Source organism: Talpa occidentalis, unplaced genomic scaffold (genome assembly GCF_014898055.3).
Source record: "Talpa occidentalis isolate TD23 unplaced genomic scaffold, MPIMG_talOcc4v2.1 talOcc4.4, whole genome shotgun sequence".
Lineage (NCBI taxonomy): Eukaryota > Metazoa > Chordata > Mammalia > Eulipotyphla > Talpidae > Talpa > Talpa occidentalis.
In genome coordinates, this window is record NW_023604295.1 from 52534316 (window position 1) to 52560154 (window position 25839).

The following is a 25839-nucleotide window of genomic DNA, read 5'->3' on the forward strand; positions in this document are numbered from 1 at the left end:
GAGCTCAGCCACCAGCTCTGCACCCTTCATGATCAGGAGCACTAGTCATTGTTGTGAGCAGGCAGTGTCTCTTCATGAAGCTCTTTGTGTTAAATTTCAGGGTACATCATAATTTCTCATTTTTATGCCTTTTCTAAGGCCATCTCCTGCTGTAGACAGGAACCATCCCAAGAGAAAGGCAAGAGATCAGATAGGAAGACAGATGTATAAACACATATTAAATTATAATAGTGATGCATGTCACACAAAATAGCACGGGACATTCACCTGGGTGGGGGGGTGTCAAGTAGATTTGGATTGCTGGAGTATGGGGGTGGATACATTTGGATAATGAGGCAGAACTAAATGCCATGTGTTGGAGTCTGAATCATCTTTCTGAAGATGTTGAAGAGTCTCTAAAGGGTTTTAGGCACAAAAATCTTGTGATTACATTTTTATTTTATGAATACAAACTGTAAAAGTGATGTGGATAATGATTACCAGGCCAGAATGGGTGGAGCAAGGTCAAATTTGTAATGTAAAAGACTAGTTGGTAGGCTGTGACAATAATGACAGGAAATAGAATGGGAACTAAATTAAAACAGCAGCATAAAAACAAATATGATAGACATATTGGGTGCTGTATCAACTTGGTGACTGATAGGGCAGTAAAGGGGAAATAGGGCAGTAAAGGGGAAAGAAACCAACATGACTCCCAGCTTCTGGTTTCTGTGAGTAGGTAGATGATGGTATACTGTGACAATGGGAGCAGGCTTGGTTTTACCCATTGGTGGGGTTTAGTGTAGGAGAAGTTTCAACTTCTTCCATGAGGCCTTTCCTGATTGACCCAGCCAGAAGGACCCCTTCCCTCTTAGAGGTTTGAAAGCTCTGAGAGATCGTATCTTGTTCAAGATAATAGAAGTCTGATGGGGAAATTAATGGTCAATACAAGCCTCTTCCCACATCTCCTTTGCACTGGGATTTATCACATTACCAAAGACTCCTAGGCAGTGGGAAGTCCATGCGCTGGGTTTGTGCAGTCATTCATTGTACAGAATTTTTGAAACAGTTAAAAGTTTGATCTACTTTTAATTATCACTATGGGGGCCTCCCTGGTGGCGCAGCAGTTGAGTGCTGGGTTGCGAAGCTGCCCACAGCCTCTGCGGCACCGGTTCGATCCCCGGCTGCTCCCCGGCCACCAGAGGAGGGTCCCACATGGCGCGCAGACCTCTCCTGCCGCCCGCTGCTCCCCTCAGCAGTGTACTTCGGTCCTTCTGCCTGTTCTGCTCCCCGCTCTGGCTCTGGTGAATTCTCTCACCCTCCGGCGCTTCTGACTGTACCCAGTGCATGTATAAACAAACAAACAAATTAATAAATAAAAACATGCCTCTATAAAAAAAAAAAATTATCACTATGTACCAGCAATTCTAAACAATATCTGTGATAAAATATTCTTCACCTTAAAAATATTTTTGAGCAAATATCTAAGTAATTACTATGATTGCTACTCTTTGATAAGCAGTGCATTCCACATGAAGATCAACTCAGAACTTTTCATTTATGGAGTCGCCCCTGGAGGCACAGATTCAGATACATGTGTTCAAGAGTAAACTCATGATGTTCAGAATCACTTCAACTCAGAAGCCCTATTTGTTTTTCTAATCCCTGTGATGCTACATATGTTGGCATTTATAAAGAACATTTTGAAGAACCAATCATAGCACAGTAATTGTAGTCACTAAGAAATGAATGTGAGCGGTTTCATTTCTGTCATTCCATGCAGCCTTTTGAATATTTATTATTTAAAACAGTGAAACAGAGTGCAAACTACAAGGTCTATTTTTTTTCTTTAGTTCATCCATGAAAGGTCTTATTGATTAATATTTTTACAATTGAAATGTACTTTTGTCTTTAAAGTGTTGTTTTAAAATTAAAGAATGAATCAAGAAAATAAAATTTTATATTAATGGTACAATTTAGTAATTGCTAAATTTCACCTTTATAGAATTTTGGTTTTAATAAAATTCATTTATCAGTTACTGAAAATTATTTCAGTAAATAATACAGTGCAAGAAGGATTTTGTCTGTAACTCTTGTATCTTTTTTTTTCATATTCTTTACATATTTTTACAACGCTGGCACAGAGTTATAGACTCCATAATATATAATTGACTTTCCAAGTAAGTGAAAAGGGAAGTTACGAGACTGAGGCAGTCTCAGTTAACTTTAGGGAGGGAAATGAACTTTGGGAAAACAAGGGTTTCACTTGGCCTTTCTGTCCACCCTTCTTTGCCGTAAGTTTAACCACACTCAGGTGTTATGTTGTTATGTACTTCCTTTTGATAAGTTATCTTACCCTTTCTCTTCAGTTTTTTAAAACCTCATCCTCATAAATTAGTTTGCTTTCATTTTTATTCTGAATTTATGGAAGCAGCTGAATTAGGAAGTCTTACAGTGAACTTTTTTGAAATCTCCAAGTACTTATAAATATGTGGTATTCGGAGGATCTAAAAGTTTTCTGCAGGGCCCTTGTCTCAATGTGATTCCTGAAAACTCAATCAGGTTTCTATTATTCTAATTGGAGGTTGATGAGATGTGAGCACAAATATCGTAGCGAGGATTATTGGGTATAAAGAAATAGCTAACAAATGAGAATGTTCTTACTGACACAATGTAGAAATAAAGTGGAATGTGATGTTGTGTAGGGGAGTGTATGGAACACCAAAAGTTTTCACAGTGCAACAATTGATCAGGGTTAGCTTGATTTGTTTTAAAAAAGAGACTCTTGGTTATAATCTCAAGTTTTTGTTACCTGTGATGTTGTGTTTCTGTTAAGATGCTTGAAGATTATTGAAAGATGTTAATGCAGGGGATGGATTACATATATTGTTGAATGAATAGCAAGTAGGACTGCTAGGACAGAGTTGAGAGATTGAGTTCAAAACAGAGCCAAGAGAGAATAAGAAGAGTGTAGGAAAAGAACTTAGAGAAGAGGCCCTTAAGATCACATACTTAGCCTTAACTCCACTGGGGGGAAAATACAAAGGTATAAATCACTACAAAGTGCTTCACTCAAAGGAATTTTGACCTATTTTGCTTATTATATTTTACCAGCACAGGGAGTCAATTCCATGGTAGAATATTCCATGTTTTATGTACACTCCTGATGTAACTGGTACAATAAGTTTAAGTGATTGTTATAAATTGGTGCCATTTCTCACATTTTTTTAGTGTGAGTCTCAAAAGGGACACTATAGCCTAACAGTGATCAGAAAATGAATAAATGTACATTCTAGGTAATTGAAGTTTGCCCTTTGGAGGCCAAAATATTTTTAAGTAACTGTTTCTGGTGAATTTCCTTGTAAAACAAATTTAACACTTTTTGTTTCCAAAATGGAAAACATTAAACATAATTTCAGGTTTTATAGTTGATTTAAGCATAGCATTATGAACATGGTTATTACTTTTTATTTTATAATACTCTAAGCTAACTGGAAAATGACAATGGAATTTTAAGACTCGTGTATAAAATGAGATAAAATTTGGACCTTGCAATTTGGACCTTTTGCTTGTTTTGAGAAAATTTCCTTTGCGTTTATATTGGGTCTCAATTATATTCCAGATGTTGAGATTACTGGGTGAATACTTTCATGATAAGTTCAGGGCAACACAATTTTTCAATGATATAGAGAATTAAAAACAAATTTCTGTGTTGCAGATTTTATGTACAGTTGGTAATTACTAAGTGGAGATTCACAGATGATAAAGAAATCTGTTTCTAGGGAAGTCTTCCCCACCAGACAAAGGGAGGCATATTTCCTGTATGTCAGACAGTAGGCAGAACTTCAAAAGGATGTGGATAACTGTTCTTCCTCCCACTTGGAAAACAAAATCATTTAGGTTATTTCAAAACATCCTATCTTCAGAGAGTTACCTTGTGTTGCATGGAAAAAAGCCATGGAGGGAAAAACATAAGGCAGCATTATAAAGCCACTAAAAAACAGGTAAAAAAGATTCCTAATGCCAACTGTTATAGATAAGAATTGTCTAAAAATCTCTCTCTTCCACTTACTGAAATATATCAGAGCCAGTAACATTAAACTTGGCTACTGCTCAAGAAACAATATAGAGGAATCATTGATTAATTACAGATCAGTCAGCTCTAAGTATGAGCTTAAAAATTAAATCTTGATTCTATTAACTATTAGCATATGACTTGAGGAAGTTTTTTACTACCCCAGTTTTCTTATCTGTAGGATAGTGCTCATAATAACATTATTTTTGTCATATTATACAAGTGAAGATATTTAATGTGTATTAAACAGTTCCTGGAATATAAAAAATAATTGATAAGAAATTATTTTTATTATTTGCTACAGATTGTAGTAGTGATAATAAAATAAAAGTAAAATAATAAAAGTAAAATATAATTTTATAATAAAATATTGAAATTGAGGAAATGATTGGACAATTAAAAAATTATCTATTTTGGTTTTTCAATGAATATTTACCATGTGCCAGACACTGTGCTAGTGAGAATTAATTACTAAAAAATGTTATCTTGGAAAACTACAGACTCATACTTAAGAAATCGTTGGCAAAACTTTCAAAGTGACAAATATATAGTACTTCCAGAACAGATTTGATTTTAATTTTGTTTTCATCTTTCAGGAGAAAAATCATGCCTTGAAATCAGAGTTAAGAGAAATTCTATATACACTGCCCAAGCAGGGCAATCAGTTGACTTGGAATGCCCTGTGAAATACTGTGGCAAGAGACCTAACATGACTTGGTGCAAGTTAAATGCAACGTGTTTAAGTATTGAAGATAAACTTCAAGGACACATGAGTTGGATGAGTTGGATGGATATTTCAGTTTTTGTTTTGCATTTTAATCAAGTGCGTGTTGATGACACTGGATCATACCGCTGTTCTGCTCGTGCAACAAATACAAGCGTGGAAAGCCACACAGTAACCCTCCATGTGACAGGTGAGTTGTAGACACCAAGACGAACTCTTGTTTTTCCCATCATGTTTCAAGGAAAAGGAAAACCCAGGTTATCAAATAATTATGTTAGATACTGAACTCATGTAGAACATCAGAAGACTGCCACACTTCACCGATCATGATGAGTGCTAATGCAATTGTGTGTGTGTTGGTGTGAGTGAATTAGAGAAGAGTAGAGAAAAATACAGTAAGAGTTTTTGTATTTTGCTTAGGTGTGATAAAACTTACATGTTGATCCTGAAGTATGGAAAAAATTACAGTGAACAATATATCAATATTGGTCAACAATATAAGGCAGCTTTGATAACTGTAAATTGTTTTGGTTATGATGGCCATTTTAGCCATGTTAATTCTTACAGTCTGTAAGCAGGGAATATCTTTCCATTTCTTTGTGTCTTCTATTTTTTTTAATAATATCTAATAGTGGGCCTTCCCAGTGGCACAGCGGGTTGAGCGCAGCACTATGAAGCTGTCCACAGTCTCTGCGGCATTGGTTCGATTCCCAGCTAGCCAGGGAGATACCCACATGGCATGGCAAACCTCTCCTGTCTCGCACTGCTCCCCTCAGCAGTGTGTTTTAGTCAGTCTGCCTGTTCTGCTCCCCACTCTGTCTCTGGTGAATCCTCTCACCCTCCCACGCCTCTGGCCTGTAACCCAGTTCTTGTATAAATAAATAAATCTTTTAAAAAAATCTAATAGTTTTCATTGTACATGAACCTCCTTTGTTAAATTTATTCCTAAGTATTTGACTCTTTATGATGTGATTGTAAATGGGATTGTTTTCTTGACTCCAAGTGATCGTGTATAGGAACACAACCAATTACCTCATATTGATATTGTAGCCTGCCACTTACCTGATGTATTGTTTCTAACAGTTTTTTTCAGGGGACTCTTAAGGTATTTTTCTTTTTAAAATGTATATTTTCATATCATCTGAAGGGTTATAATTTTAGTTCTTTTGCAATTTGGATTCCTTTTATTTCTTTTTCTTCCCTAATTTCTCTGGCTATAATTTCCAATATTATATTGACAGAATTGGTGAAAGTGCACAGCATGTGGTAACTGATCTTAGAGGAAAACTGTTCATTATTTCTCCATTGACTATTATGTTAGCTACGAATTTGCCATAGATGACCTTTGTTATGTTTAGGTACATTATGTCTATCCACATTTTTTGAGAGTTTTTATCATAAATGTGTGTTGAATCTTGTCAAATTCTTTTCCTGCGTCTATGAATATGATCATATGATTTTTAGCATTCCTTTTTATGATGTGGTGAATTTCACTGATTGATTTGCATGTGATGAACTATTGTTGCATCCCTGGGATAAATCCCACTTGATCATGATGTATAATCTTGGTAGTTTTCTTTTTTTGTGTGTGTGATGTGTCTGTTTTTGTTTCAGGCTAATGTTGGCCTCATATGTTTGGAAATATTTCCTCTTCCTCCATTTTGGAGAAAAGTTTGAAAAGAATTATCAATTTCCTTGTTTGTAATTGGTCTGTTCAATTTTTTTAATTCTTCTTTATTTAGTCTCTGGTGGTTTATTATTTTATGAATTTGTCCATTTCTTCTAGATATCCAATTTGTTGGTATAATGATCTTTTTAGTAATCTCTTACGATCCTTGTTTATCTATAATATCTGTTGTAACTCCTGTTTTACTTCTGGCTGTATTCATAGGCATTTTTTTCCTTTTTCTACATGAGCCTAGCTAGAGATTTCTCTATTTTGTTTATGTTTTCAAAGAACCAACTTTTAGTTTCATTGACCTTTCGAACTATCTTTTTTTCCACTCTAATTTTTATTATTTTCTTCCTGATTGTTTCTGTGTGTGTGTGTTTGGTTTTATTTGTTCTTTTTCTAGTTCTTTAAGGTAAAAGATAAGATTATTTACTTGATATCTTTCTTATTTTTTATATAGTCTGTATTGCTGTATACTTTCCTCTCAGTGCAGCTTTTACAGTAGTGTATGGTCTGCTATTTCAGTTTTCATTTTCATTTGTCTCCAGGTATTTTTTAATTTCCCCTTTGATTGCCTCATTACTCCAATTCATTCTGTAGAATGTTGTTTTGTTTCCACACCTAAGGTTTTTTCCCCCGCTTTCTTTTTGTGGTTGAAATCTAGTTCTGCACTATTGTAATCAGAGAAGATACTTGATATGATTTTAGTCTTCAGAAATTTATTGACACTTCTTTTGTGTGCCAACATGTGGTCTACCCTTGAGAATGTTTTATGTGCACTTGAGAAGAATGTGCACATAGCTTTTTTGCGGGGTAGGGTGCTCTATAAATGTCTATCAAACCCATTTTATCTAATTTCTATATAAGTTTCTTGTTTCCTTGTTGATTTTCTGTGTGGTTGATCTGTCCATTGGTATAATTGGGGGTTTAAGACTCTGACTTTTATTGTGTTGCTCTCAATGTCTGCTTTTAGGGGGGATATAGGTTTTCATTTCTCTTTTGTAACAGGCTTTGTCTGCCTTTGACATGTCTTCAAATTTTCCTTTCTCTTTAGCAGGTACCATCTTCCTCCTCTTTGAGAACTTCTTAGAAAACTCTGAGAAGTTGATGAAGCACCTGGTATTCTTGTGCATTTCCTGGGAAGTTTGGCACAGAAAAAATACATATGGTGACATTTCATCTTTCAGTTTCTTAAGATCTCCTTTGCCCATTTTTAAATATTTTCCTTCAGTGAAGTACAGAGTCACCCAGTGCCTGTCTGGCTCTCACTTGCCCTGGTGCTGTCTCTATGTAGCTCAGTGTAATGCCGCAGCTCTGTTATTTTCTTATTTAAATTTTTCATTTCTGACTTCCATTTGCTAATTTTATTTCTGAGCACATTAGTTTGTTTTTCCAAATTGTATCTCTTTGATTAGATTTTCTGAGTTTCCCTGTAACAATTTGACTTGCATTTTGTCATTTTCTTCTCTTCGATTTTCCTTATTATAGCAATTTTGAACTCTCTGATAAGGAAATATAATCTTTCATGTCTTTGTGCTTGGATTATGGAGAGTTGTTCTCTTCTTGTGATGCCATAGTTCCTTTAAGTCACAGATAGCATGTTTTATGTCTTTTTCTTTCCCTGCCTATTTTGCTGCCTTATCTTTACCTATTTAAAAAAATTATCTGTAGCAGCAGCTTACAGAATTCAACACTTTTCCTGTAGGTGGCATTGTGGTCTTATTTCATTTTATTTTATTTGGCCTTTGCTATATTCCATTAGTACTGAGAACAGTTTTTGCATTTGTTGACTTAGCAGGGTGGGACAGGGGCCTGGAGTGGTTCAGCACTGTTGCAAATGTGGTAGTGATATGGGCTGACTTGTGTTTATGGTACCATTGATGTCGTTCCTTTCTGGGATTCCAGATCTGAGATACAGTAGTCTATGCACTGTCAGAGTGCTTCAAGAAGTCACTTTAGTTTTGAGACATAAGGATAAAGGAGGATAGTCTAGAAGACCTTTGTTTTGTTTTGTTTTTTAATTTTCTATTTATTTATATATTTTTTACATCATTGTTCATTTTTCAACAATGTTTGCTTCCCCACCCCGCCCTCAGGTATAGTCCCCACAGAATTTCCTTCACCAGTACACCCATGCACCATCACCACAGTCCCCTGTGCCCCTTCTTCCCTCCCTCTTGAACATCAGGGACCAGGAAAGTTATACTTCATGGAGATGGGTGGAGAGAAATGTCTTAGGGCTGCAATCTGAGGCAGGAGACATGGATAGCAGGTCTGCCAGCTGGGACAGGGGAAGTAAGGGGATGAAAGCAAAATGGAGGCACACACTGGACAACCTCATATGGAGGAGCTGGGGCTTGCACACAGGTCAGGACCCTCATAAGGTAAAGAATAAAAAAGTTATATATGTGTATATATACATATAAAGGTAAAGAATAAAAAAACTAGCATGTAAAAGTTTTATTCTTTTTTTATATAATTTTTTTTTAATTTTTATATTCCCCATACAATTGCGACCCCTTTATTTTGACCCCAATACTCCCCTCCTCACCCCCCCCCCACCCAGAGTGTCTGGTTCATAGTTTTTTGTTGATTTTGATTTTCACTTTCTTAGTTATTCATTTTCCTGGTCCCTTATTTAAGTTTTCTAGATTCCTGCTATGAGTGAGACCATCCGGTATTTTTCTTTTTCTTTCGGGCTTATTTCGCTGAGCATGATCCCTTCCAGCTCCATCCATGTTGCTGCAAATTGCATGTGTTTATCTTTTTTGAATGCTGAGTAATATTCCATGGTGTATATGTACCACATCTTCTTGATCCAGTCATCTATTTTTGGGCATTTGGGTTGTTTCCAAAGCTTAGCTGTTGTAAATAGTGCTGCTATAAACATAGGGGTGCAGGTGTTCTTTGGAATTGATGTTTCTGTGTCCTTTGGGTAAATACCTAGGAGTGGAATTGCTGGATCCTATGGAAGCTCTATGTTTAGTAGGTCCAGAAATCTCCACACAGCTCTCCATAGTGGTTGGACCAGTTTGCACTCCCACCAACAGTGCAGGAGAGTTCCTTTTTCTCCACACCCTCGCCAACATTTGTTGTTGCTAGTTTTTTTAATATGTGCCATTCTCACTGGTGTAAGATGGTATCTCATGGTAGTTTTGATTTGCATTTCCCTGATTACAAGTGATGTTGAACATTTTTTCATATGCCTGTTGGCCATTTGCATTTCCTCTTCAGAGAAGTTTCTTTTTAGCTCTTCTGCCCATTTTTTGACTGGATTATTTTCTTTGTTTTTGTTGAGTCTCATCAGCTCTTTGTAGATTTTTGTGATCAGTCCTTTATCATTACTGTTGTGTGCAAAAATGTTCTCCCAGTCGGTGGGGTTTCTCTTTGTTTTTGTTATTGTCTCTTTTGCTGTGCAGAAGCTCTTAATTTGATGTAGTCCCAGCTGTTTATCTTTGCCTTCACTATCACTGCTTTGGGTGATGTGTCTGTAAATATGTCTTTGATGTGCATATCATGTAGTGTTTCACCTATATTTCCTTCTATGTATTAAAAGTTTTATTCTTTACCTTACCAGGTCCTGACCTGTGTGCAAGCCCTGGCTCCTCTATATGGGGTTCTCCAGTGTGTGCCTCCATTTTTCTTTCATCCCCTTACTTCCCCTGTCCCAGCTGGCAGACCTGCTATCCATGTCTCCTGCCTCAGATTGCAGCCCCAAGACATCTCTCTCCACCCATCTCCATGAAGTGTGATTTTCCTGGTCCCTGATATCCAAAATGTATGGCAGTTTCACCTTGAGTCACAGGACTTTCTCAGTGTAGTGTCCCTCTGGTTAATTTTTGGATGTTCCTCTCTACAGTGAAGAAAGGAAATGAATCTCATTTGTGATCCATAATCTGACTGTATATAATGGAGAAGTTGGAAAGAGGTTAGGCCCAGTGTTAGCATGTCTGAAATCTTTCTGTAGCCTCATACAGTTACTTCTTCCATGGCCATCATTCATGTAAATGAATGCATATTTTTGGTGTGTGTTTTTAAAAATTATTGTATAAGTATATTTTGGAATTAGTTTTTAAACTCCCTTAAAGTGAAGGAATCCATTTAAATCCATTAAAAATCAGTTAAGTAACTTCAGCATCCCTTAAGGTAGACCACTGCAGAAATGCACAGCACTCTAGTGCTTGCTGCCAACCTGTACTATGAAGCATAAAAGTGTAGAAGGGATTTACAAAAGACTGAGCAACCACTTTTGCAAATTTGAGATCAAAGTTGATGCTAATTGCTTGGGGCCATCCTTGTTCTGGCTTTAGAATGGAAGTTGTGTCTTAAATATCTTTGGTTCTCTGTAAATAGGTTGCACAGTGTCACAGATGCCCAATAAATATTTATTTGTAAATGTGTGAAATAACATAATTTATGAAAAGTGAAAAGATTGCTCTTAACAACCTGGAGAAGCCTATGTTGAAGATATTATGCAGTGAACACTTCCTGGGGAGTACTGTGATATTAATTCACATAATGAGATAAAAAGTTGATTTTGTAAAGAACTATGATTTTTATTGTTGGCAAAATAAGTGATAAGAATAATCATAACTTGCAAAAACATTGTTTTCAGGATATTATACTATTAAATACAACATAATTTAGTACTATTTAATAGTACCATTGAATAGTATATATCAATATATGTATAAGAAAGTTAAAGGTAGTGTTATTGAGTTCTCCTAGGAAAAGAATTTTTCTTGTGTAACTTAGTCTTTCTTCATAGGAACTAATCCGTATCTGTTCAAAAGGGAGGAATTTAGGTAGGATCAGAGAGAAGCTAATAAGTACTTAGGACATAGAAGTATCCCAGGAATATTATGGTCTCCCCGCTATTCCATATTTGGGTTATTCTATGACCACTATAGAATGGTACAGTTTGTGAAATACACAAAGGTGTCTGTGTAAAGGATGAAGTAGGGACTGAAATTAGCATCAAAAACCTGTCTCTCTTGAGGAGGAGGGACCCTAACTTCAAGGGAGTGGAGTGCTCTTCTTAAACCCTGTACCCTGAAGATTTGTGCTTATTATTGTAAGGATGACTGTAATGAAGATTGTAAAGAATGAAGTAGTAAAAGGGAGAGTCTAAGAGCTAACTAAGTAGGAGATATGAATGGCCATGAAGTTTCTCTTGGAACAGTGCTATTGTCCTCACTCCTATTCTCTTACCAGCTTTTTCTTCCGATTTGTTAGCTCATGCTCCTCATCCCCACCAGAAGTCCCCCAGGACATTAGCCTTCTTTCTTTGTCTGCAAACAACCTTCTACTCTGGGATTTCTTCCTTCTTATAACTTCTATGAACATCTTAGACCTTCATTGTCCTCCTTCTTAAAAGGACTCCAATTAATTGTATGGACTAGTGTTTCCCAATTTTTGGTCCATTTCAGCTCCAAATATTCCAAATGCAATTAATTTACCCAATAAACTTCTTTCATAATGTCACTCTTACTTGTTGAGTCTCTGGCACAGCATCCCCAGGGCTCATGTTATGGGGCTCAGGTTTGTTGCGCAACATTTAAGGTCTTCCACAGACCCTCCCCACCTGATTTGCTGGATTGCTTCTGGATTCCACACAAAATATCTCAACTGTCTCCTAGCAGCCCGACTTGCCATTGCCAGGGCTTTATGCTGCCTTCAGCGTTCATCTGCCTCCATCTCTGACAATTCTACCTATCCTATCAAGCTCATTTCCTTGGTTCTTAATGAAGCTATCCATGTTCACCCTAGAGGAAGTGATTTCTCTTTACTAGCAATTTTATGACATTTTATATCTATGCCTCTCATTTATCATAATTATTTGTACCGCAATAATGTCTGGAAATCTGTTTTATCCCATGAATGTTTATGATGTCCTGCAAAGCAAGAAATATTTCATATTTTTCTGGATTATCTCTACTTCCTTTCCAAAAAGTCAAATGAATTATTCGAGAATTGACTTCAAATTGGGTGTGGATTTTCTTTTCATGACAAGATGAAAACAAACATAACAAGAAAAGGGTCAAATGAAATTTCCTTTTCTTTCTGTTCCTAGGGCTGAGTGAGCTTTGAGAAAAAATGCATACCCTGAAATTATGTTTGAGAACTGTGCTTTTCATAAATTTTGAGGGTGTGATAAATATTTTATTTTCTCCCCTTAAAAAGCTCTTTTTTAAGTATGTCAGGAATTTTCTTCTTTTGGTATTTGATACCCCTTTGCTTTTTATGGTAAATTAAAAATTGGTTGAGGGTTGTGACAGGGTGGGGTTTTGGACACTGTTGGGAAAGCAATATTCTCCTAGAATAAAGAAAAGTACTTTGCAAAATAAAGTCCCAGAAGGAAAGTTGACTGAACTACAGAATAGTCACTAGAATATAAATTGGCCCACATCTTCATCCTCTTCTACATGCCCTTATTCAGTGCCTTATTAGGAGCTTCTTAAAAGCAGGTGGTTATTATCTAAGCAGGAAAGGGGAGTGCGATGGTATGCATGGGCAGGAAGTGAACCAAACTCTGTATTTTGAATGAGTACCCAGCACGTCATCCAAAGCATCCTTGTGACTCTCCCCAGTTGGAGCACCTGTGCATCCTGTTATTCCAGGGGCCAGTGCTGTCGCACACTGACAGAATGGGGAAGAGAGAATCGGAGCAAATGGATGAAGGCTGTGTTACATCTCTGTAGTCATTCTTTGAGCCTTAAAATAAACCCAGGGATTTACTGTGCTCTTGATCAAGGTAAATCTCTACAAATCATGCAGACTGCCTGTGACTTGCATTGTTGGATTCTCAGTGAGTGGGCAGATGCAGGCGTCCTCGCAGAAACTAAGTCTGGTCTAGGATATACATGAGCATATGTATGTTTTCACAACCAATTTTAATTCTTTATCTTGCTTTTCCCTTTCAGAAAAAACTGAAAATTGTTCAGAACGTTGTCTAGGAAGTAAGTATCAAACGAGTCAAATAAAATTATGGAAACTAGATTATTTGGTGGATAATTAGTGTTGGATCTTCTTAATTGGGTGGATTTGTTTGTTAGGCAATCTTAGCTGTTGTAGAAACTTAATCACTATTTCTCCCCATGACCTGCACCCAGACATCTGCTTCTGCCTCTCATGATAATGAATCAGCTGCCCACAGAACCTAAACAGCAACTACAGCATGAACAATACAGCATTTACTCCCACTCTGTGTTGCCAAACCACGTTAGGCCCTGCTCCAGAAGTCCTCACCATCTTCACTACAAAAGCAAGCGTATGAAGAAACAAATCACATGCATCAGAATAGAACATCTTACTCCTGTATTTTTCACATTGTGTTAGCAGCAATCTAAAATAAAAAAAAAAATCGCTTACATCATAACTCAATGCACATACATATATGCAAACTGAACTAAAAGTTTTACAAAGCCGTAGTTACCGCCTGATGGGGTTTCTCTGTTGACATAGTAGGCCAGATAATTCTTTGTTGGAATGGACAGGGTGGAGATTCCTCTGCATGCTGAAGGCTATTTAGCAACATCCCTGACCTCTACTGACTAGGGGCCACACTCCTCTCTTATGACAGCAGAGATGTTTATAGACATTTTCATAATGTCCTCTGGGAGGTAAAAATGTCTATTGAGAACCACTGCTCTAGTGAATGATGCCTTGTGATATTTCCTGTTCTTTTATGTTTCATGTTTTAAAAAATGTTATTTGTGATCTATTAAAATATTCTAAGGCCAGCTAGAAGGTAGCCACTTCCCAAGGACAAACGGGGTCTTAAAGCACATTGACACTGATCAATAGTAATGAGCACCAGCTGTGTGACCAGCAAAGCATATTTGGAGATACCAGAAGTATTTGGTGTTTGGAGAAATGGAATGAGAAGGCACTATGTTGAAGGAGCGTGAATTTAGCCTCAGAAACAGTTCGTTTGAGTTTTGACTGCGCTCACTAGTTTGTCTGATGTTGAGCAAGTCCATAAATAATACTACTCTTCTCAAGGCATGGGACTGAACAAAATCAGTAATTTCCTTACTTAAGTGGTTAATGTGAGAGTTAAATATGATTATGTCAATGAAAGGACTTGGTGAAGTGCTTTCTGTGAGCTGTTAAGGATATTATTTTACAGGGGGTTAACCCTAGCAGAACAAAGAACTTTTGCAAAAGATAAATTATAACCCAGAGCCACTTATATATGCTTAGCAGCAAAGCAAGAGGTGGGGGAGAGCACCGAGGCCTGGAATTCTTAGGGAAAGTCTTCTGGAATAGAAATGGAAGCTTTAGCCAGAAATCTCCTCTGTTCAAGTTCTGGCATGCACAGCATGTGCTTATCTGATTATCAGATCCTGTCTTCAACATCTCAAATTTCAGATATAACAAGTGACTCAGGAACACTCTTCAAGAAAGAGAAGATGGGCACACGCTGGATCCTTCATAGTTTGGTTGCTTTGGGGGGACTGCTCGTGCTCATAACCTGTATTTATCTATTCTACCGCCTAAGGAGGCACAAAGGTGGGTTCCATCTTTCCTCTGCTGCTGTGTGTCACATATTCCATGTTTAATTATGAGGGTGTGCATTTTTAGCTGGGTGTGCATTTTATGAGGGTGTGCATTTTTCTCTTATTTCCCAACATTCTGTGATAAACCATGAATAATGATTTCTGGGGGGACAACTCATCCTTCCACCAAAAAGCCAAAAGGATGAATTCATGTCTCCTGTAGTCATCATGAGGCATGCTCACCACAGCGCAGTAAGTGGGAAGGTTGTGGTAAACAGGGTACATTGCTGGGACTTTCTGTTCTATTTGTGTCAGTCTTAGGTTTGTGTGAAAAGTAGTTCTTCTAAACTTTAAGGGTGTTGAGAGGGAGGTTGAAATAATTGCGGGTCAGCGTATCTGATTTGAGTTAGTTGGTCTCATCTTCCTTTGTTACAGCCACACCACCTCATGCCAGTCACACACACCCTTGAAGATCCAGTATTCCCAGAGGAAATCCCTGTGTCTGTACTTGCTATTCCTATCACAGACACATTCTTAGACTAAACCCTCTCTAATCAGTAATTCATTTGAAATATGTGGGTTTTGCTATGATGGGAAGTATGTGGTATTTTGAAAACAATTTTTTTCAGCTTTTGTAAGAATTCATTCAACAGCAGGTGTCAACATGATGAAAGAGAGGCAGGTGGAGAATTCTCATCTGAATCTGATCTGGCCTGAACCACGCACTTTCTCTTTTCCTTTTTCCCTGTGGTCATCTCCTTCCACTTCTTTTCCCATAACTGCAGCCACATTGTAGCTATAAATACTAAGCTAGACAGAGCAACCATTGTTTCTGTCATAACAGAAAGCTTTGTCTAAAGAAAAGTGCATCTTGCTTTTTGTGGTGAGGACTTCTGGAACCCAGAAATTACTCAGAATTCTGTGAGACTCCTCCGTCACCCCAAGTCTGCATTTGCAACCACTGGCCCTCCCCATGGCCCCTCTCCAAGTTTCACTGCTTTCCTGGGGTTGCTGAAATTTCCTGGAGAATTTCAGAGAAAGAGGCAGGGATAAGTCTTTTCATTTACCACACCTGAAGTAAACCATAATATGCTAATTATGTAGGTGATAGGACACAAAAAGTGTCTGGTATCAAGAAGAAAATGTCCCCAGAATAACAATTTCCAACCTTTCTTAAAGCGATGTATTAGACCCCAGGCCTCCCTCTTGAATACGCTATGGCTGCTTAATGTGTGAAGGAAAGAAACAGTGAACAAAATAAGCAGCATGAAATCTCACACACTGAGATATGTGTATCGGGCTAGTCACAGGAAATAAAAAGTCCAAGCTAGTAACTGTCCCTGAAGTGCAAGAGTATGGGTGCACATGGGTGGGAAAGCATCCCGCCTCTGCTCTAGGGATGGAATATCAACTTCACAGTCTTATTCCTGAACCCATATTCTTACCTTTAGCCCACCATACAGAATGGGGGAGGAGATATATTGTTCTTTACTTCATTTGATTTCTTATTTGTCATTTTGAATTTTAGGGGAACAAAAGAAGTCTTCTGATACAGCAGGAAGGGAAATTAACTTGGTATGTTGGCTGTATTTGTTAAAACAAATGCAATATGTTATGCCATGTTTGTATTTATATTTTTGCTTACTGACTCTTTTTTTTTTTTTTTTTTTCATAATGGTTGTATCACTTTATTCTCACATACAGTACACAAGCTTTCTTTCCCTTTCCCTTCCTTCCACATCTTCTCGATACTTGTATGTGTGTGTTTTCTTTTCTTTTTTTTTTAAAGATTTATTTTTATTTATTTATTTATACAAGCACTGGGTACAGTCAGAGCGCGGGAGGGTGAGAGAATTCACCAGAGCCTGCTTACTGACTCTTTATAATGCCATTTGCCAGCACTGTTCTGAATGAGATATGTGTTGACATTTTAAAAATGTATTAACTTTATATTCACGTCCATTTGCAGATAAGACTCTTCAAGAGTAATGTCTCTTCCAGAGAGTGGTCCTCTGGAAGGGTGTGGCTGCCAAGTGTAGATCCTAAGCAAAAAAGTTAGAGACTGAACCATGTAACCTGCCCTTGACTTGTTATGTGATGTCAGACTATTCATTTATTCTTAAAAAAAAAAAAAAAAAAAAAAAAACACCTTAAAATCAATCTGGGAGAAAGTTAGGAGTTAGCAAAGGAATGTACACACAAGTAACCTCATAAAATTACTACATTCCTTCACAAATCTCAGTATTTAAAAAAATAGGGCTGATTACAGGTCTAGTTACTTTGCAAAAGTCTTGGTAATGTGTGTGGGTTCATCAAGGAAGAGACCTCCCAAACAAAGGAAAGAGCGCCGTAGAAGCAGTGCCAAGTCTTCCTTCAAGTCTTGGAATATAACCTTTGAAATTTATTTTGGATTCAATGTTGTATAAATATTGGAACTCAAAAACAGAATGAAAGATAAGGCAAGAGAGTGGTGAAAAAATTTTTGAAACTCTTGGTTAAAAGCAAATAGTCATAAATGAGGGATGTGTGTGTGTGTGCACAGGTATGTGCACATTTGTGCATGCACAGGTGTGTTTCAGTAAGAAAGAGTAGAGATAACAATGTAATAACTTCTAGAAAGTTCCAGAGCTATCAGAGGCAGATGTAGTCAATAATTCTACATATAATGTTAACTGGGACTCAGCCCTCCTTGCCAGTTGTCTATTTTACATGTAGTCAAATGTATTCAACTTTTAGTAAGCATCAAAAGGTGTGATTGTGTTGGGTGCTGAGGTCTTATTTTCCTCAAACAGGGAAATTTTCTTAAGTATTATCCCCTTTCTCCCTTTATTCTGTTATGTAAATTATTAAAAAATAATTTGCTGGGTAAGTAAAGGTTATTCAAACATAATCATATTTCATCCTGTATAAGCTAGAAGACTCATTCATGAATTGAAATTGAATTCAGAGTTATATTTTCCTGTGTGTCTAATTATTTGGGAATTTTTTTTTAATTTTTCATGTTTATCACAAGAATTCAGTTTTTCCATATCTAAGTTGCCAAATATTTCAGAAAAAAATCATATTAAATCTTTAAGATTAAATATTTTTATTTATTTTTAATTTTTTATTGAGGTAACTGGTTTACAACGTTGTATAAGATTTAGAGGTGTAGGATCATTCCCTTCAGGTATTTCCACTTCACACCCACCACCAAGACACCCATAATCCTTGAGACAAGAGATTAATATTTCTTTTTTTAAAATAAATTTCATTTTTATATTCCCCATACAATTGCAACCCCCTTATTTTGACCCCAATCCCTCCCCTCCCTGCCCCCCACCCCCCATAGAGTGTCTCTGGTTCATAGTTGTTTGTTGATTTTGATTTTCACTTTCTTATAGTTATTCATTTACCTGGTCCCATATTTAAGTTTTCTAGATTCCTGCTATGAGTGAGACCATCCGGTATTTTTCTTTTTCTTTCTGGCTTATTTCGCTGAGCATGATCCCTTCCAGCGCCATCCATGTTGCTGCAAATTGCATGTGTTTGAGAATAATATTTCTTAAGAAGGAATTTGTGGTGCCTCCCTGATGGCTCAAGGGTTGAGCGCAGCACTGTGAAGCGGTCCACAGCCTCTGTGGCATGAGTTCGATCCCCCAGCCAGCCAGGGAACTACCCACATAGTGCAGCAGACCTCCTCTGTCTCGCCCACTGCTCCCTTCAGCGGTGTGTTTCAGTGAGTGCTGCAGGGGGCCTTGCTGCCCCAGCCAGGTAAGACACTGGCAAGCAGCTAAGAAAAGGGCCTCACACGGTGGGGCTGAAGCTCAAAGAGCCTCAAATCATGGGGCTGAAGAAAAAGGGCCGCACACCGTGGAGCCGAAGACTTTTAAAGAGCCTCACACCGTGGGGCTGAAGATTAAACATTCCTTTGTTTTTTGTTCTTGGTCATAATAAGAAAGAACTTCTCCATAAATACATTGGGCAAAAAATTATAAGTATATGAATATTGTAAGTACGTGGCATGGAAAATTACTTGCTGTAAGGGCAGGAAGACCACTGAGCAGGTTTTCTGAACCAGCAGACTGGGTAAAGGAGGAGTCAGAGTCCTCAGTGGTTTTTGCAGGTCTTTTATTGGGGTTTACCAGGCATATGGCAGGCAGAGGTGCTGGGGGGTCGGGAGGCTGGCAGGCCTTCCAGCCCCCAGCAGGTCTTCACTCTGGGCTTTCCGGCCTTCTCTCAGCTTCTGCTTCTCTTGCTTCTCTCTTGGCTTCTCTTTTGGCTTCTGTTCATTCTTGGCTTCTGCTGGCATCCCCGTGACGCCGCCCTTAAAAGCACACTCTTATCCCAGGTGGATCTCATCTACCTATGCCCACACCCTATTCCAGGTGCCCGCCATCAGGCATGCATTCAGGACCACAAGGATCCATCATCTATCCTGATGGCGGGAGGGCAGAAAAGCCTGACATTTTTTCCTTACCCTACACTTGCTTAAAAATTAAACACTGAATAATTTGGCCCACTTGACAATGGGAAATAATTACTGTGCAAGGGCATGTCTGATAAGCAACCCAGAGCTGGTCATAATAATATTCCTCAGATGGAAGTTCCGTAGAGAAGCCTTGTAATGAATCATGAAGTTGATTATGCTAGGAGTTTCTAGGCAGAAGAAAAAAGTTCTAATAACTGATTACAGGGAAGCAACTGGTCTCTAGCTGCAGGCCATATAGATAGAGGAGTCTCCTGATATTGTAGCCTTTGCAATAGGGATGTACCAAGGACTGTTAGCTGACCTAGGTAGTTGTTTAGGCTGAAATAATGAGTCTAAGTTTTAATTATCTATTAACTTTTAAGGTCGTTTCTTTTCTCAAAAACATGTAGGCATCAAAATGTCCATGGGAAAAGAATGTACTGATTGTTTTTGTTTTGCTTCTATGCATATGATGATGTAATCCCATCGCTTGCCTTAACGTATAAATAAAGACCCGCTGAGACCTTCAGCAGGAGATGCTTTCACCAAAATAAGAGTGCTTGTATCTGCCTCACCTCCTCTTCCCTTCAGCCCTTAAAGTTTCGCCTAGGCTGACTCATCCTTTCAGGGACACCTGACCCGACATTTTGCCGTAAGCTGGTCTTTGACAAGTGAGTCTGCCTGTTCTGTTCCCCGCTCTGTCTCTAGTGAATCCTCTCACCCCTGGCACCTCTGGCCTGTATCCCAGTTCTTCTACACATAAATAAATAAATCTTTAAAAAAAAAAAAAGAAGAAGGAATTTGTATGGGAACCAGTCGAGTAGAAACCCAAAGTGGAGAAAGGAATGGGTGAAAACATAGCAGGTAAATATAAAAACCAGAGTTCTCATCTGATTCTAGAATGTTTCACTGAGGGTATAAATTACTTTATACTAAGAACATTTAATTGTAATCCTTTTTACTTTTTTTCAAAAGTGCTTTATAAACTGTGAAGTGCCATACAAATGTAGAGTAAGAAGCTGCTGAGTGCTTGTAATTTCTCCTTACCACAGCAGGTGCTCTGAAGTGCCCACTCTTTTTAGTGAGGTGCAGCTGCTAAGCACCATGTGTTTGGCTCCCTCTTCATTTAAACAAAAATTTCCAAGGGGATGAGTCATATTTGGGGAAGGGAACCAGGTTACTGAATTGACAGACTTAAACAGGTTGAAAAATGCAACAGGGACCTTGTTGCTATTGAAGGATTTATAACTCTTGACTAGGTCACATGACTCTGTAAGTGATTTATATTTGTTATTTTTTCCTGTGTGTCTAATTATTTGGGAATTTTTTTTAGTTTTTCATGTTTATCACAAGAATTCAGTTTTTCCATATCTAAGTTGCCAAACATTTCAGAAAATAATCATATTAAATCTTTAAGATTAAATATTTTTATTAATTTTTAATTTGTTATTGAGGTAACTGGTTTACAACGTTGTATAAGATTTAGAGGTGTAGGATCATTCCCTTCAGGTATTTCCACTTCACACCCACCACCAAGACACCCATAATCCTTGAGACAAGAGTCTTTAACCTGGTCCCTGTGAGTGGAAGTTGTGGTACTTTCCATCTTAGTCCAGAGATAAGGAAGATGAGGGCAACCCCAACTTTCCTACTGTTTCCTGGGTAGCAACCTTATCAGAGGAGACTGTGTATTCAGCAGTTAATACTTAACCCTCTCAAAATAGTACCAGGTGTGCTTGTGTGTAGAACTCTGCCAAGGAGGTGTAGGAGATGCCCCCCTTATTTCACAATGAGGAGCTATTGGCAGGTAGACCATCAAAAACTGTATATCTGATACCTTAAAGAAATTAGACTGAATTTCAAAAATATAATTAAATGGCAAATTTGAATTTAAAAAATTAAAATAACAACCTTTAGCATTAATCCAGTATCTTCATTTTTACCAAGTGGGTGTCTTATACAGCTAGGGATAGCTAACTACTGAAAAGTGTGTAACATCAGGTCCCATTTTATTTTTACTTTATATAAGTTCACTTCTTCTGAGAAATATTTTGACTCTAAGACTAAAAGACTCTCAGCTTTTTTTTTTCCACAGAAGATATTTGACTCAGTTTGGAAATGTAAGAATTTTCCCTTGTAATAGAATTAATAACTAGAATCTCTTAGAACTTTTTCTAAGTTTCACCCCTGGCCCCAAAATTGACAGTGATTTTTAAATTCCAGGTTTCAAATCATAATCATGTCTTTTGAATAGCTCATAATATTTATTCTTTCTGTCCTTTTGCAGTATATCTATTCTGCTTTACCTTTAATCATCTATTCTAAGTTGTGTTCATGCTATTGTTTATATTATAATGGCTTCATTTTTGTTTTTCTCATGAATTTGGGCTGTGCTGTTCATTTTGTAGAGGAATTGAAAAGTGTTCTGTGACTTCAACGGTGACTAATAATAAGGCACAAATAATTATTTGGGAGAGCAGTGGGTCTTTAATAAGTAGAAATCCAAAAACATAGTGTCAGCAGAATACTTGGGGACAGTAGATTATTTTTCTCAATATATGAGGATTTAATTTAGCCTACTCTCAGAGTTTGCTGATGGTTTATCAATCTTTAGGTGGTGTTTTTTTTTTTTCTTTCCTTACAGGTTAATGTCCCCCAGAGCTTTAGTGGTGAACAAACTGAAGTGGACACCAGGCAAAATTCCCAAGCACTACCATCAGAAATTGGGATTTATGATAATGAACCCTGGTCCAGGATTCAGGATGTATCTGGGGTTTATTCTAATACATTTGTGGAGGAAAACAGACAAGGCATTGTTTATGCTTCCCTGAACCATTCGGTTATTGGAATGAACCCAAGACAGGAAACACATGTGAAAGAAGCACCTACAGAATATGCAGCCATATGTGTGAGAATCTAACTCTGGTCCTGATCTCCAATCAGCATGACTACACCATTGTCTGAGTCCAACAAAATGTCAAATGATATTCTTTGCCTTGAGAAGCTTCACTTTCAAGATTTCCATGTTGGTGCGTGGGTCTTAAGACTCCATAGGACAGATGATTAAACTTTCTCCCAGAAATGTCTTTGAAAGTCTCTTATACTGTGAATTTGAACAACAAAATCTTCTCTCCAAAACTGAGCCATATCATGAATAAGAGAGCATTTAAACTTAGTTACATTTTATCCAGTATAAAAACTCATTATTTTCTTTCTTCCTGACATGTAAGGAGGAGAGGTTTGTGTTATCAGAATCAGTTCACTACACACTCTTGAAAATAAAGAATGTAGTAATTTTACTAACTATAAATACAGTGATGATAATATGTATATTTCCAATATATTTCCAATTGGTCTTGCATATAAGAACAATTTCTCTGTTCATCAAATATTGAATCTCTTAAATGTAAAGAAAAAAATAACAGTAGACTTGATGAGAAGAGTGGAAAGAATAAATGGAACAGTAGAGATATGAGTTACAGCAACTGTATGTAGGGTAGATGTTCCCCACACCTGAAAAACAAATGCTTTCATGTGCCCTGTTAGATGGCTACACAAATCCAGGTAGGAGTGATTAATATATGGTACATTTATAAGCCAAGTGGAGACTCGGTGTTTGGGGCACATAGGCTAATTAATGTATATGAATGTGACATAATGCTGCTAAATTAATATACTTGTGGATGTCAGAATAAATATTAAAATCTGTAAGAAGAGGTATTGTAGCTATCTGATCAGGCAAATGCAGATTGATAACTCAAATTGCTTGATGAGTAATGCAATAGCAAATTAAGGTGCTATTCATGGAATGGAGAAAAGAGTATCTTGTTGACCAGTATGGCCAATATACTTTCCTTCATCACATCTGTATCTTGCTGTTCTTCTTACCAAAGAATGAGGCAAATGAGAATGAAGTATTATAGTTTAAAGATGATTTGTTTTAAAATACTGAGATTGCAGCCACTTAAGTATATAGCAAGAAGAAATGGTTTCCAATGTCCTGAATCTAATTACTTCAAAAATGGCCTACAACTTTATTCAATAGCTTGAGGGCAGTAGGACTTTCAGGTGCTGCTATTATGTAATGCAATAGGCCTCATGCAGAGTGGATAACAAAGACCAGGATTCATTTGAACAAATATGTGAGCTGCTGTGCTAATGAATGTGGGGTGTGTGTTAGAATAGAGAAGCAAATGTAAAAGGTAGGTGACTTACAGAAATGGTAAAATGACAAAATTGGCATTACATTTCAGTTTAATAAAGGATCTCAATGTAAAAATAATGTGTGAAATTGTGGCAACGAAAATATGAAATCCCATAAAAACTTTTCTCCCCAAAAGACAAAACAGATTTTGTGATGGGGCTTTTTCTATGTAACAGTGACATTGACCTTTTATCCCCTGGGTTAGAGTTATGGGTGTTGTTTCAGAGTCACTCTTATCTAATCTAGAATTTTAAGTAACCAATTCTAGATAGGGTCTTTCCAAGAAGCCAAATTGACGGGCAAAAGATATATTAGAATAGATGGCTGTGGTTGGTATTCTTAAATAGAAATAGGAAGTATGATTGGGAGGGTACATTTTGCTATCTATCAGACAAGCAGACAAAACAGAACTGTTTCTTTATAATTTTCCTGAATTAAAAAAACATTCTATCTATTATTTAGAATGTTCTTAACAAGTCTTGAAGTAAATGTTGATGACTTTTGCCTCTGTAAGTGATTTATATTTGTACCATGCTGTCAAAATTGCAAATTATTTGTGTTTTTATTCCTTCTTAATAAAAGTGTAACAGTTATATATATATACATATTATATATATATACATATATATACACATATATATCCTAAATAAATCATTTTCAGTCTTATTTACATGGCTTATTTCATTCATATGAGAAAAATGTAGATGATGTTTTGATTTTCCATGTATTTTAAATTTGCAAATTGTTTCTGTTAAGAAAGTAAAGTTGCTGAAACTTAATTTGAATCAATTTGGTATTTACTTCTATGTCAAAAACTGCATGGAAGTAAAATAGAAAGTGATTTTCAAACTTTATGGTGTATAAAAACAACTGAAGACCTTACTAAACCAAATATCACCAACTCCCAGCACTAAGAAATTCTGATTCAGGTGAACAAGGAAGTGGAGAACCAGGCTTTAAATCTTTGTTAAAAGGACAGCCCAGGGCCTCCCCGGTGGCGCAGCGGTTGAGTGCTGGGTTGCGAAGCTGCCCGCAGTCCACAGCGCCAGTTCGATCCCCGGCTGCTCCCTGGCCACCGGAGGAGGGTCCCACATGGCACGCGGATCTCTCCTGCCGCCCGCTGCTCCCCTCAGCAGTGTACTTCGGTCCTTCTGCCTGCTCTGCTCCCCGCTCTGGCTCTGGTGAATTCTCTCGCCCTCCCGCGCTTCTGACTGTATCCAGTGCTTGTATAAATAAATAAATATTTAAAAAAAAATTGTTAGGGGGAAATGATGTCCTGAGTTAATCCCATACAGGCTTTGTGGACTCCACCCCCACTCCAGACTAAAGCCATCAAGACATTGGGAAAGACAAATCCCATCACCACCAAAGGGAGGGTGGCTGGGACCTGAGGGTGGAGTTGGGCAGCCAGATTGGATATAAAAACCAAACACGTGGGCCTTGGGGTCTCTCTGGCTCGTGATCGCTCGCCTCCTGGCTTCACCGCTCCTGGCTGGCGGTGAACTCTGAGAGCGCCATTTTGGGATTCCTGATCTGCGGATCGGGTAGGACGCATTTAAAACTTTGTCTCCCACTTTTCTCCCTGAGCTGCTCATTTCCTCATTTCCCCTTCCCTTGTAAATAAACCTTTTTTATTAACCTTTCTCGTGTGCCTGCAGTAGAGCATTGATAAGTCCTTTTAAGCGCACGGGTGAGGACCCACAGTCAGGCACCCCGTTTTGTATCGGGGTTGCTCTACAACAAAAGGACAGCCCAGATGATTTTCATATACATTTCCCAGTGTCCACACTGAGAAATCCTGAACTAGAGGCTAGTTTGGTATATTGGTTTATTTGATCAGTTTTGCCACAAAATTATGACTCTCTGTAGAGTCCCAGAATTGATTCTCTGGTCTTACTATATCAATTTACATTTATAAAAAGACTAAGTCCTCACTACATGTTGTAAACAGGTTTTTGAAAACTGTGACTTAAAGCAAAACTATGCCTAAGGAAAGCAGATCCTCAAAAAATGTCATTTTCCAGTTAATATTGCCAGGATAACTTTTTCCTCAGCATTACAATGAAATGACATATCTGAGAACCTGCTCTATGTATATAACATGGACATTATATAAATTATATATGTATATTTAAGAAAGTAGTTTTAGGTGCAGCAAATTTGAACAGAAAGTAGAGTTCCCACAAGCACAGTGCACATTGCCCTCCTGCACCAGTGTGGCACTTTGGTTACTG

General features: G+C 37.6%; 1 protein-coding gene across 2 annotated transcripts in view; it reads left to right on the forward strand.

Moving 5' to 3' along the window:
- Positions 1–24177, forward strand: part of BTLA (B and T lymphocyte associated) — a 32095-nt gene extending 7918 nt beyond the window's left edge. Inside the window, exons 3-7 of one of the 2 annotated variants that reach the window (XM_037525557.2) lie at positions 4651–4968; positions 13374–13409; positions 14824–14964; positions 16480–16526; positions 22046–24177. In XM_037525557.2, coding sequence (XP_037381454.1) covers positions 4651–4968; positions 13374–13409; positions 14824–14964; positions 16480–16526; positions 22046–22321 — 818 coding nt within the window. In that variant the 3' untranslated portion in view covers positions 22322–24177. The remainder of the gene's footprint in view (positions 1–4650; positions 4969–13373; positions 13410–14823; positions 14965–16479; positions 16527–22045) is intronic. The other variant, XM_037525558.2, reaches the window with a different exon arrangement.
- The last annotated feature ends 1662 nt before the right edge of the window (positions 24178–25839 follow it).